General features: G+C 44.1%; 2 protein-coding genes across 2 annotated transcripts; one reads left to right on the forward strand and one right to left on the reverse strand.

Moving 5' to 3' along the window:
• Positions 1 to 5,156: 5,156 nt before the first annotated feature.
• Positions 5,157 to 9,284, forward strand: LOC147862811 (uncharacterized). Its single transcript, XM_087321080.1, has 3 exons — positions 5,157 to 5,359; positions 6,962 to 7,072; positions 7,571 to 9,284. Exons 1-3 carry the CDS (start codon positions 5,288 to 5,290, stop codon positions 8,861 to 8,863), a joined length of 1,476 nt encoding a protein of 491 aa, XP_087177206.1. The 5' UTR covers positions 5,157 to 5,287; the 3' UTR covers positions 8,864 to 9,284.
• Positions 9,285 to 9,397: 113 nt separating this feature from the next.
• LOC147862812 (citrate-binding protein-like) lies at positions 9,398 to 11,234 on the reverse strand. Its single transcript, XM_087321081.1, has 2 exons — positions 10,954 to 11,234; positions 9,398 to 9,999 (listed from the first exon to the last, which is right to left on the reverse strand). Exons 1-2 carry the CDS (start codon positions 11,230 to 11,232, stop codon positions 9,535 to 9,537), a joined length of 744 nt encoding a protein of 247 aa, XP_087177207.1. The 5' UTR covers positions 11,233 to 11,234; the 3' UTR covers positions 9,398 to 9,534.
• Positions 11,235 to 11,593: the final 359 nt, after the last annotated feature.

The raw sequence follows: 11,593 nt of genomic DNA on the forward strand, positions 1-11,593 counted from the left end.
TGCGGTACCGTGAATATCACCATTGGTTCTACGATCGTCGGGTCCACGCACCCGATTTCCTCCGGTGAGAATGCGAAGGCTTTCCCGTGCCTTCCGAGCATTCTCCGAAACCGGTCTTCCTCCACCGGCAGTAGGAACCCGCCCCCACCGATCTTCAGCTCGCGGAGCGTCTCGTTGGTGAAGGTGTGTCCTATGCAGGCCGGATCTCGTAAGCTGGGGTCCGATGCAACCCCTTTGATTCGGGACTCGCTGCCCTCCGGTAAGGGTGCCGCGACTGGCCTCACCTTCCGGTCCACGGTCTTGTACTTGGTGCTCACTCGGGCCGTCCGTTCCGACTCGAGCCCTCGACCGAAGTCCGCGATGACTTCGTACATTTCTTCTGAACATACCGGTATCGTCCGGTCTTCGTTAAAGTCTTCTTCGACTACCCCCCCCAGCATTCCCAAGGTGTCGTCGAAGGAGACTGCCTCCACGGCTCCGTTGATTCCTTCGTCAGGGCCGAGAACTCCGCACGCCCGAAGTCTCCCCTCCGTCTTTGTTTTCTCTCGGCCGGTGATGCCGACCATCGTACATGCTCCGCTGTCGGAGAAGCAAAATTTCCTACCTATTGTACACGGTTTTATCGTACAGATGTGGGGTTTTCCCGGAGCATCCGGACTGTCGCGGCCCCACGCCTTGGCAGTCCTCTCTAAAAATCCTCTCGGTTTTCGGAACCGAGGGAATCGCGGTTACGTTCGTGGTTCGGCCTTACCGTCAGAAACTGGACCGAATGGCGCCCGTCTTGGCTTTTGACCCTCGCGTAGGCCGAACCATTGTCCAGCACTTTGGTCTCCATTCGCGCCGCCGTGATGTACGGCTCTCCCAGAATGACCGGATGCGAAGACGTCTCCTGCACGAAGAAGTGCTGGTCAATCTCGACGTCGCCAATCTTGACTCGCACATTCGGACAGGCCCCGTGCAGTTCCTCGGTGGCGCGCGTTGCCGCCCTTATTTTCCACCCGTGCTTGGTGTTGATCGACCATTTGCCCTTCTTATAGAAGTCCATGGACATCAAATTGATCTCCGATCCGTGGTCCACCAAAGCTATCACCGGTTCCCGGACATCGCCGATCTTCACCGGGGTCTCCGTGGTCGCTCGGGCCCAGTGTGGTCTCGAATAGTGGCTTTCTGCCCACTCGTCTCCCAGCGCCATGTCGTCTAGGTGCGTCGTCCGCACTTCCACCGGTCTTTCCGGTTCTGTCTCCGTCGAAAGCCTCTTCCGTTTCACCAGGTCCACGATGGAGTCGTGGAACTCCTTCTTGGCGATTCCCAGCACCTCTCGTAACGACAGCTCCACCTTGCTGTCGAGGATCCGTTCCTCCAGGACCTTTCGTAAGTCCGTGGTCCTTTCTATCTCCGTCCCCAGACGGTACCCGCCCTTCTGGGGTTTATCTTGCGTGCCGGCCCCGCCGGCTTCGTCCCGTCGTGGCCCGGACCGGGTCTCGCATCGTTGTGAGGGCCCGGTCGTCCCGGGTCTCCCCACCCGCTTCTCTTCTACCAGAGCCTCGTAGTTCCGGCAAGCGGCTTCCACGAAGCCCGTCCTTTCCTCGACCGGGTCGCTCCACCCGGTCATCTCCCGTACCCGTTTCTCCGCACTGTCCGATTCCTCCCCTTTAAGCCTTGCCCCGGCAAGGCCTTCCAGCATCGTCGGCCAGAATCCGGCTTTGCTTTCCCTTCGGGCCTCGCCGCCCCCGACTCGAATGCCGGCCGACGCCGAGTAGTGGACGGTTTCCGCGTGTCGGGCCGCCGCCTCTTCCATCAACCTTTTCATGCCACCCTTTCCGTCGTTTCGGCTCAGGGCCCTTCGGGTGTCGCTGGCATGCACCCGTCCTTCCCATAGGTACACCACCCTGTCCCTCAGCGCCTCCGCGAAGTCGCCGCAGTCCTTCCGAATGTGGCCGACTTCATCGCACCACATGCACCTGTTTCCCGCCGCCGGCCGTCGGTCACGAGCCGGTTCGCCTCCTTCCCTTCGGGCCTGCGCGATTTGGAGGTCCTTTATCGCCTTCGTCAATTCCTCCAGCGCCGCTCCTCCGGTTGAGCCTCTGACTACGCCGGTCGAAGCCGAACCGGTTTCCAACCACTCCCGGGTCTCTTCCTTGCGCACCTGTGGCGCTGGTTCGAGCTTCCTTGCTGCGACCGAGCCCGACCCGGTCGCCCCGTTATCCGCCCATTCTCGCCGTTTGTCGAAACGGCCACAGACCTTCCTGACAGCCGCCCAGTCGGTAGTGAGCCCGTCTTCGGTTTCCAGCAAGAGGCCCACTTGCTCCCGATCCCGCTCGTCGACCGACTTGACAAACAGCAAGACCCGGCTCGTGTCCAGGATGGTTCGGTCGAGCGCCGAAAGGCGCGCAAAGTTTTCCTCGAACTCCCGGAGGAGCGCCGACGCGTTTCTTCCCTTCCCCGGGGACTCCACCCATTCCATGAACCTTCGCTTCGAAAGCCGGAGCGCGTCGTCCAGCCCGTATTTCTCTAGGAGCCGACCTTCGAACTCCTCCCAGGTACGGCTCTCCGTCCGCACCTCGAGCACCTCCGCATGGATGCTCGGCATCGCCACTCGGGGAAATCCGGCAAGACGCCTTTCTTCCGGAATGTCCCGCATCAGCATCTCTGCACCGTAGGACGCCAAATACTTCGTGGCATCCTTCCCATCGAACCGGCCGATCGTGCCGACGACCGCCTCAATAGCTCTGTCGAGGGCACCGGTGCTCTCGCGCGCGTTTACAATCCGATCCACGGCCGAAGCCATGGCCTCTGCGAGATCCGACCCCCTCATCTTCCGCTCTTCTGCCGCCTCTTTCACGTCGGGTTCACCAAAGATGTCGAGATGTTTCGCAAGTGCGTGTGGATATGAGGCGGGACCGCGGGGGCCTCGAACCAAAGAGCAAGCGAGGGGGGAGAAAGAGAGAGAGCCGGCTACGCAGGGCCGGGGATACACAGGGACACGGCCCTTCAGCACGGAGAACGCGAACAGACACCGACACAGACAGATGCGAACGACTAAAGATGTATATTAACAAAAATGGCTAACACGACTACAACCCACGATGGGGCTCAGGTTGGTTACAACCGAACAAGCCGGCGAACAGATGCCGATACTTGTCCGCTTCGATGCACAAAAGGAATGGGGGAATGGGGGGTAGCAGGTTGGAGGTGCTGCCGGAAGCACTCGGGCGTTCCTCGAAACAGCGCGAGCCTCCCCGGAACCCTGCACAGAAAGCTATGGAACTCCAGAAGGAGGGAAGCAGAGAGAGAGAAGCCTCCAGAAACGGTCCGACAGCACTTCCTCCTCTCCGCGCGAGATCCCTGCAACAGCTCTTTCCCGCTCCTTATATAGCCCGCCGAGCAGGCCGTCGTGTCAGCTTTATTCCCTGTCCCTTTTGGACAGGGATCCGCTCCGTTTTTCACGCGTCCGCGTAGTTACGCCGCCGACTCGTACAGTTCGCGCGCGCCACCGAAAAGACTGTTCGCGCGGTCTTTGTCTCCACGTGAGTTAGGGCCCGTTCCTGCCGATTATCCTCCTTATTCGCTTCTATGTACAACTTGGAGCGTGCGCGCGTGAAGAACCGGTTCCCACGCCTTGGTGTGCCGATTCCGCCTATGGACGGTTTTCTTCACGACAACGCATACAAGGTAGATTCAAGAAAACTCTTCTCAAACATATAGTGCAAAAAAGGAGTGTGAATGCTTCAATGGCATACTTGAGGAGTCTCCTTTAAACCATACAAGGATTTGTGATTGCATTGGCTTGTATGTCATCTTAGAGGCCAAAACAATTAGATGTCACATTCATTTGAAGATGACTATCAAGAATGATCAATGTATGGTTGGTTTCTTCGTCAACTACCAATGATAAACGTCAAATGAACAACTTGTAATGCCTCCATTGATTGGATATTTGAGGCACACACAAACCCAAGACTTATTCCAACATTTCCTCTATTGCTCCTGGGGTCAATATAATATAAAAAGCATGGACATTTGTAAGTTTAAGATTGACTTGATAGATGGATCTAGGATACTAGAAACCAAAACCTATTGTGCTCATAGTGAGAGTGAGTATTCCCTATAAAACAATATATTGCCATTGCTGCCTAAGGTGTCCTATTAAAAAGATCATTCACGTAACTTCTTAAACATTGGCCACTCATTAGTTTCTTCATGCTATCTAGAGATTGTTATGCAACTTAAGTATCTAGAGAAAAGAGGAACTGCAAACTTTGCCATGTAGAGGTGAAGATGAGGAACACTATGTTTGTAGATGCCCTACACGTGAGGATATCAAAGATAAACATGATAGCATGGATACCAATGATGGATAGGGTTGCCTAGCGAAAAGTAGTGAAAAATGCCAAAGTTTGCCCAATTCCTGATAAAGATCCAAAGATGCCATTTTTACATGTAGGGTCATCACAAAGAGTGCATCAACTTGATGAGAGTTGATCCTATTGTCATTTGAATATCACAAAACACATCATGAGAGTTGGACCCTTTACTTAAGGGATATCGATGCCCTCTCTTGATCCAAAGGTACTCAAGCTTGATCATCCCCACAAAGATAGCCCATACAAAAAGGGAGAGCCACTAGAGTGTGTTGGTAAGGCCACCTGGTGGATACCAAAAGGTCATGAGTCCAACCCCTACATTCCATGGTAGCATCTAGTAAAGTAATAATATATATATATATATATATATATATGGAAGTTGGGTCTTGAACCCAAGATCTAGGGTTAGTAGTCTAGCAACTCACCACTACACGATAAAAAGAAAGTCACTAGACTAGCTTGGGCTAGACGTAACATGTTCAAACCAATAAAGAACTCGAGGAGGAGCTTATTGATCGGCCGATGACCGGGAGTTAGTTCAACTTTTTCATGGGTCGGCAAACATCATTAGAGCCATTTTCTTTGTCTTTCTCTTCATCGTAATTACCATAGTGGTAAGTTGTTACACTACTAGCCCTAGGACTTGGGGTTTCGAACCCAAGTTTCTCACCTCTCTATTGCTCCCTACATACCCTCTAAATTTACTAGATGTCACTGTGGAATATAGGATTTGAACCCATTACCTCCTGGTCAAATTTGGTCTTAGAAGACGTTAATCTCTCTCTCTCTCTCACGTAAACCAAAGATTTACAACTCCCTGCAGGAAGAAAACCCTAAACCTCTCCCGCTTTCTGTCTCTGTCCCGTTCGTGTTTCTTCTCGATGCAATCTTAAATCTGTTCGATCCCTCGTCAAGCTTCTTCCATGGCCGAAGATGCACAGAAGCGCAACACAGACTGTGTGTATTACCTCGCGTCTCCCCTCACTTGCAAGAAGGTACTGGTCTCTCTCTCTCTCTCTCTCTCTCTCTCTCTCTCGCTGTGCCAAGTTTTTATGTCGCATTCCCATCTCACGTTTCCATCCCGCGTTTCTATCTCATGTTTCGACGTCTGAGATGGAGAGAAGCATTTTGATATGTAGTGGATTAATCTTCCTTGAAGAATCTCGAATGTGCGTGCTTCTAGAGACTGTTAGTAAAATTCATGGAAAGGATGCAGTTTTGTGAACGTAGAGCATGATTTTGTAAAAAATCAGCTAAATGTAGGGACAGGATGAAGGTTTTGAATTTAGATGGTGATGCATGCAGGAAATCACTAAATTTTAGGGGAACGGATATAATTTTTTGAATGTAGAGCATACCTTTTATGTAGAAAATTAGGAAAAAGCCTAGAGAAACAATGTAGGTTTTTAATGTTTAGGATTATGGAGTTTCTATAACATTCATGGTGAAGTTTGTTGAATGGACAGGATATATTCCTGTTGAAAGTCAGTAATGTTTTGGAAAGAATGAAGTTTTTGGACGTATGATTGGAGGATGCATTTCTGTATAAAATCAGTAAAATTGTTAACAGTTTTTTATTGTAGACTCCACATCCTTCAAGAAATGGTGTAACAAGTTTTTAATGTTTAGGATTATGGAGTTTCTATAACATTCATGGTGAAGTTTGTTGAATGGACAGGATATATTCCTGTTGAAAGTCAGTAATGTTTTGGAAAGAATGAAGTTTTTGGACGTATGATTGGAGGATGCATTTCTGTATAAAATCAGTAAAATTGTTAACAGTTTTTTATTGTAGACTCCACATCCTTCAAGAAATGGTGTAACAATTGAGCAAAATATGGAAATTATGAATTTGTTGCACATACTATGTATAAGTTCAGTAAAGAAATAAATTAAATTATGAGATTATTGATATAGAGAATATATTTCTTTAGCAAATTAGTGTGCTTGTGGGCGTGTTTGTCTGTATTGCATCTTCATCTAAGATAGAGATAAGGTTTGCTCTTCTATGAAGAATGAAGATAAGGTCCTAATAATAGTGCAAATATTTAGTTTTAAGTTCAGTAAAGAAATCAATTAAAGAATGAGGTTTATTGATATAGAGAATATATTAGCAATTTAGTAGAAATTAAGGAAATGAATGCAGTTTGTTGAATATAGAGCATACATTTGTCAAAATCAATCAAATTCAAGAGTATTATTTTCTTGTTGTTCTCTTTCACTCATTTGTCTTTCTGATTGTGGTTGTGTTAGCTTTGTGTTGCATCTTCATCTGAGATTGAGATATTAAGCATTCAGTGCTTTGCTCTTCTATGAAGAATGAGGATGAGGTTCCAGTAATAGTGGTTTTCCATAAATTATTTGGTATTGCGGCATTATCTTTATTATGCAAGTGTTGGTTCTATTATAACAACTTCAAATTATTGCTTTCCATATTCTGTTTACAATGGTATGCAAAGGGAAACGAAACTTCTATAAAACCAGGAGTATGATATTCACTGAGACAGGGGATGAACCCAAGTCTTGATTCTTTCTGTCATCACATAAGTGCTTCCTTAGATATTGATTTTTAATATGCTGGATGGTATTGCCCTTAGGGGAATGCATGCGAGTTCAGGCACAGTGAATCAGCTCGAATGAACCCGCGGGATTGCTGGTTTTGGTTTGCTGGAAATTGTCTTATGGAAAATTGCTCATTTCGGCACCCTGTAAGTTTGTTCCTCTACCTCGTATTTATGTGAGTGTGGTTGTCTTTTGTGAACACACAATCCTTCACAAGATTCTGGAGTCTGAAATTGAACTTTTAGCATAATTAAGCTAGTGTAATTACATCCAATGTGGTGATTTCTATAACAATCCATAAATAAGACTGTAGATTCGACCCTCCACACAACTCCAGATTAGAAATTGAACTTGCATACTCTATGTTTCTGAAATATTAAAGATTAGTTGCATTTTTAGAAAATTTCCTTTTAATGTAGTCTATGCCAATCATTTTATGATCTATACTTTGAATGTTCACTTCTTGACATCATTACATACATTGTATGATTGAATTTTGATAAAGTTATCAATATACATTGCATTTTCAATTCTTGACAATATTAAATGCTTAGAAAATGAACTTACGTGCCATATGATAATCCTTTCTCTACACCTTCCTTAAAAATCTCAGTTTATTCTTTTATTTCCTCTTTTAAATGTAGCCATTGGATGGAAGACCAAATACGGTGTCTACGACAACTCCAGTCCCCTCATCCCACACTGCGTCAGTAACTGTATCGAGCAAACCTAGAGGACCTTGTTACTTCTTCTCTAGTGGTTACTGTGCTAGAGGTGAGAATTGTACATTTCTGCATAGCTCATCAGGGGTTGAAACATTAATTCAAAAGTCACAAGTTGCACCAATTCCAATTTGCAAAGGTTTGGAAATAAATGAGAAGTCATCAACACCTTTCAAAGGGAATGGCTCAGTTGTTCATGATCTTTCATCTCCTTCTGTGAAGGGGGCTTCACAAAATCTTCCTAATGTCTACGTTAGAGCACAAAGTTCTCCTGTGATCAATAAGGAAAAAACACGAGTTTCTGGTGATTCTGTAACATTCTTTTGCTCCAAAGAACAAGCTGATTCTCTCTTAAGCAACAGACTGAGGCAAGAAGCCATGACAAATCGGCAACAAGAGCCAGAATCAAAAAACATCCAGCCACATGTGCTTGTGAGAACACATTCTCAGAAAAACTTCTTGCAAAAAGAAGAACACAGGGATAAGAATGAGATATCAAAGGAAGTGTCTCCTTCTGTTCATGATGAATCCAATGGCTCTGTGTATAAAGAAGATGAGGAATATTACAAAGAAGATGGAGAGTATTATACTCAATGTCTATATGAGATTGGACACCTTGTTCCTGAGCAATTTCATGAATTTGATTATGACAGTGGTATGTGTGAAACAACGAGGAGGCCAGATAGCTCTTCTCAAAGAGAAAGAATAAGAGCCGGTAGGGATCTTCGAGACCATCTTATTCAAAGAAGACTACTTCGGAAAGAATTTATTGCTGTGAATGGAGATGGTGAAAATTTTGAGGAAATGGATTATCTTAATCTTTATGAAATTCAGCAGAATGACCATGTGTTGATTGAGAAAAAAGGAGAGAACCACAAGAGGCCATATCAATATGGAAGAGGAAAGTATAATAGGGAGGTCAAAAGAGTACGTCGCGATTTTAGGTTAGATTATGAAGGTGATACAATGCAGTTAGGAAACTTACATAGGAGATATGGACATGTGAAAAACAAATCAAAAGGTCAACGTGGATGCAATGATAAAGTAGGAACGAAGGCACATGTATTGACATTTGTGGGACCTAAGAGCTTAGCACAAATCAGGGCAGAAAGAGATAAAGCTTTGGATTATGGTTTAGAAAATGAAGAGTGTAGAGATAGGCGGAAAGATACCTATTCTATAAAAAGTCAAATTTGCTGTGATCTCAAGAAGTAAAGCTTCTGAAGGCCCCTCAGCAACATGTAAGTTTAGAAGGGCATTTTACAAATAGGATGATAGTGGAAATAGTGAAGATAGAAGGGTATCTCAGCTGAACCCAAAAGAGCACACTTTGTTGCTGCAAGATTTGGAGTTAACTAAAAGATAGCGAGGGTGAAGTGGGAATTGTGTTCTATAGGTGGAGATTGATTACTTACTCTAGATGGTATGATAAAACATGAAGATTGAGCTTTGCTTCAACCGAACGGAACTGTGTTTGTAAAATGAGTTTGTTGGTTCACGTTCACCCGAATGCTAAAATCTAAGTGTATACTAATTATAGTATTGGGGAACTATCCAGGTCTTTTTATGCCCAAAGCTTTTAACTTCTCAAACATGGAAATACTTAATGAGCAATCAAAAGGTTTCATTTCCAGTCTTTAATATCCTAGTCTTGAACTCTTTTACATACATCTGATGATATATTTCTGGTAAAGAATTCAACTAGAACCAGATCATAAATATTGGATTCTTTTGGCACTTAACAAACAAAACTTTTTGTTAATGTAAATGTTTGAGGCTTGGTTATTGCATATACTTGCATAATTTGTAGTCTTAGAATGCTAGGAAGTGAATATTTATGTGGCCCAAATTAAGAGTACAATGGATGACTAATATATACATCCATGCTATTGTGGAAAGCATGCAGCTGTAGTAGCCATGGCTGTGTGTACCTCCTCTTTCAAGGCTTGACCTGGTTTTTTCCATACAGCAATGTTTTTCCACCTACTTTCAAGACAAGGGCTAGGGTTTCTTTGAGTATAGGCACTCCCACATTTGAAATAATGCGTTTTGTAGCTAGCATTATCCTCATAGTACTGGAGAATCCGGTCGATATATATTTGGATGTTGCCTTGATCAGCATCATGAATTACATTTACATGAACCCAACGATCATATACACCATCGATAATGTTTGAACTTGGTAGGTTGCCCCCAGCCCTAACGAGTGTGCCATTCGATATATGTAGCTGCAAGGCCGTGGCTGTGGAATTTGTACCCCCAAACACTTGCATGATACAAATGCCAGTTATTGGTGAAGCAACAAAGAAGTCTCCTTCGAATTGCCACACTCCACTAGTGTAATCTACACCCTAATTTGATGATAAAGAACATAAAAAAACAAGCACGAGTTCCCCTCAGACACTTGCAAATTGCTGTCTTCCACTCTTAAGCATTGAATCTCATAGACGAAAAAGATCTAAGAGGATAAAGTTGGTTTAATTATTTTTCTATTTCATGCATCAATGGATCAGAAATCATGGAAAATATCATAAAGTAACGGGAAGAATGCAGTAGAAAAATTATTTATTTATTCATATTGTAAGACACATTAATATTTCCAGTGGACAAATTTAAAATTTTAAGAAATTACTTCAACAGTAGGATTTCTTTAGTAGAAAATTCAAACATTTATGTTGGATTTTGGGTCATAAATATTTCTAACAAATAAATAAATAAAAATAAAATAAAATAATTTCTCCTCTTTTGTGAGGAAGCCCATATACATTCAGTTTTGAGAGAATATCGGTAAATTGAAGGAATTTAATGGAGAACTTGTGCATTGATGCGATTTTGTGCATGATGTAAATGTGGAAGATGTTCTAACAACAATACTTATGCATTATTTAAACAATGGAACCAATAACCAAACAAACATTTGTACCATATTATTTATTCGCTATTTAAGCACCAACATTGAGAACCATATGAACATTCACCACAGTAATTATGCATGATGTAAACATGTATTTATGCTTGTAAGGGTTTTCATATATGTAGAAAATGACGACAAAGAGAAGCACATGACATGCATGCCATGTTCTATACATGTATATGGGTATGTGTGTATTTGTCTATATTGTTAATTTTACACTTTTTGTGTGTGTGTGTGTGTGGTGGTGGTGGTGGTGGTGGTGGTGGGGGAAGACGTGCCTAGTGGAATTTGCGGATATGCCACCAAATAAAGAGAAATATAGAAGAAGTTAAGGGTATTTCACCAAATCAAGAGGAGTAAATATTTAAGGTTAAAAATATCTTTAAATTACCGCAAGTCGGAGTTCAGACCGAGGGAGGGTGGGGTTTCCGGGGAGATAGGGTTTGTCAGTAGCGAGGACCCACATGTTGTAGACACCAGTGTCAACATCGAACCCAAACCGGTCAGTCATCCCCATGTTGTATGGGATTTGGATTTCGCAACTGAAGGCCATTTGCTTGAAGCCTGCAGTGATTGGCACAAACAAAGGCACTTGGGGCATCGACACATTAGGAGTACCATTGCTCATGTCGCCATTTATCATGACCACCATAGTGGATGCCGCGACCATTATCATCACAATCACCATCAAAATCACCATCCTCTCCGTCTCTCTCTTTATATTATCGTCTCTATCTAAGTTTAGTTAATAATATGTACTAGATGATCTATCTATATGTATATCTATGGATATATGGTTTTATTATTGTGCATGGCCACCCACATTTTACCTAATCCCTCACCAACTCACATTTTGACTTTCTCTCTCTCTCTCTCTCTTCCCTCTTTTTTTTTTTTTTTTCATAATTAGCTTACCCTAGTGGTAAGTTTGTTATATTATAAGCACTACATCTTGGGTTTGAAACTCAATTTTCTCACCTCTATTACTTCATACATATCTCTGTCGCCCCTTAATATATATTTATATATTT

The sequence above is a fragment of the Azolla caroliniana genome, unplaced genomic scaffold (assembly GCF_043228905.1).
Source record: "Azolla caroliniana isolate FFs.n. ecotype wild unplaced genomic scaffold, voAzoCaro1.0.p SCAF_6, whole genome shotgun sequence".
Taxonomy (NCBI): domain Eukaryota; kingdom Viridiplantae; phylum Streptophyta; class Polypodiopsida; order Salviniales; family Salviniaceae; genus Azolla; species Azolla caroliniana.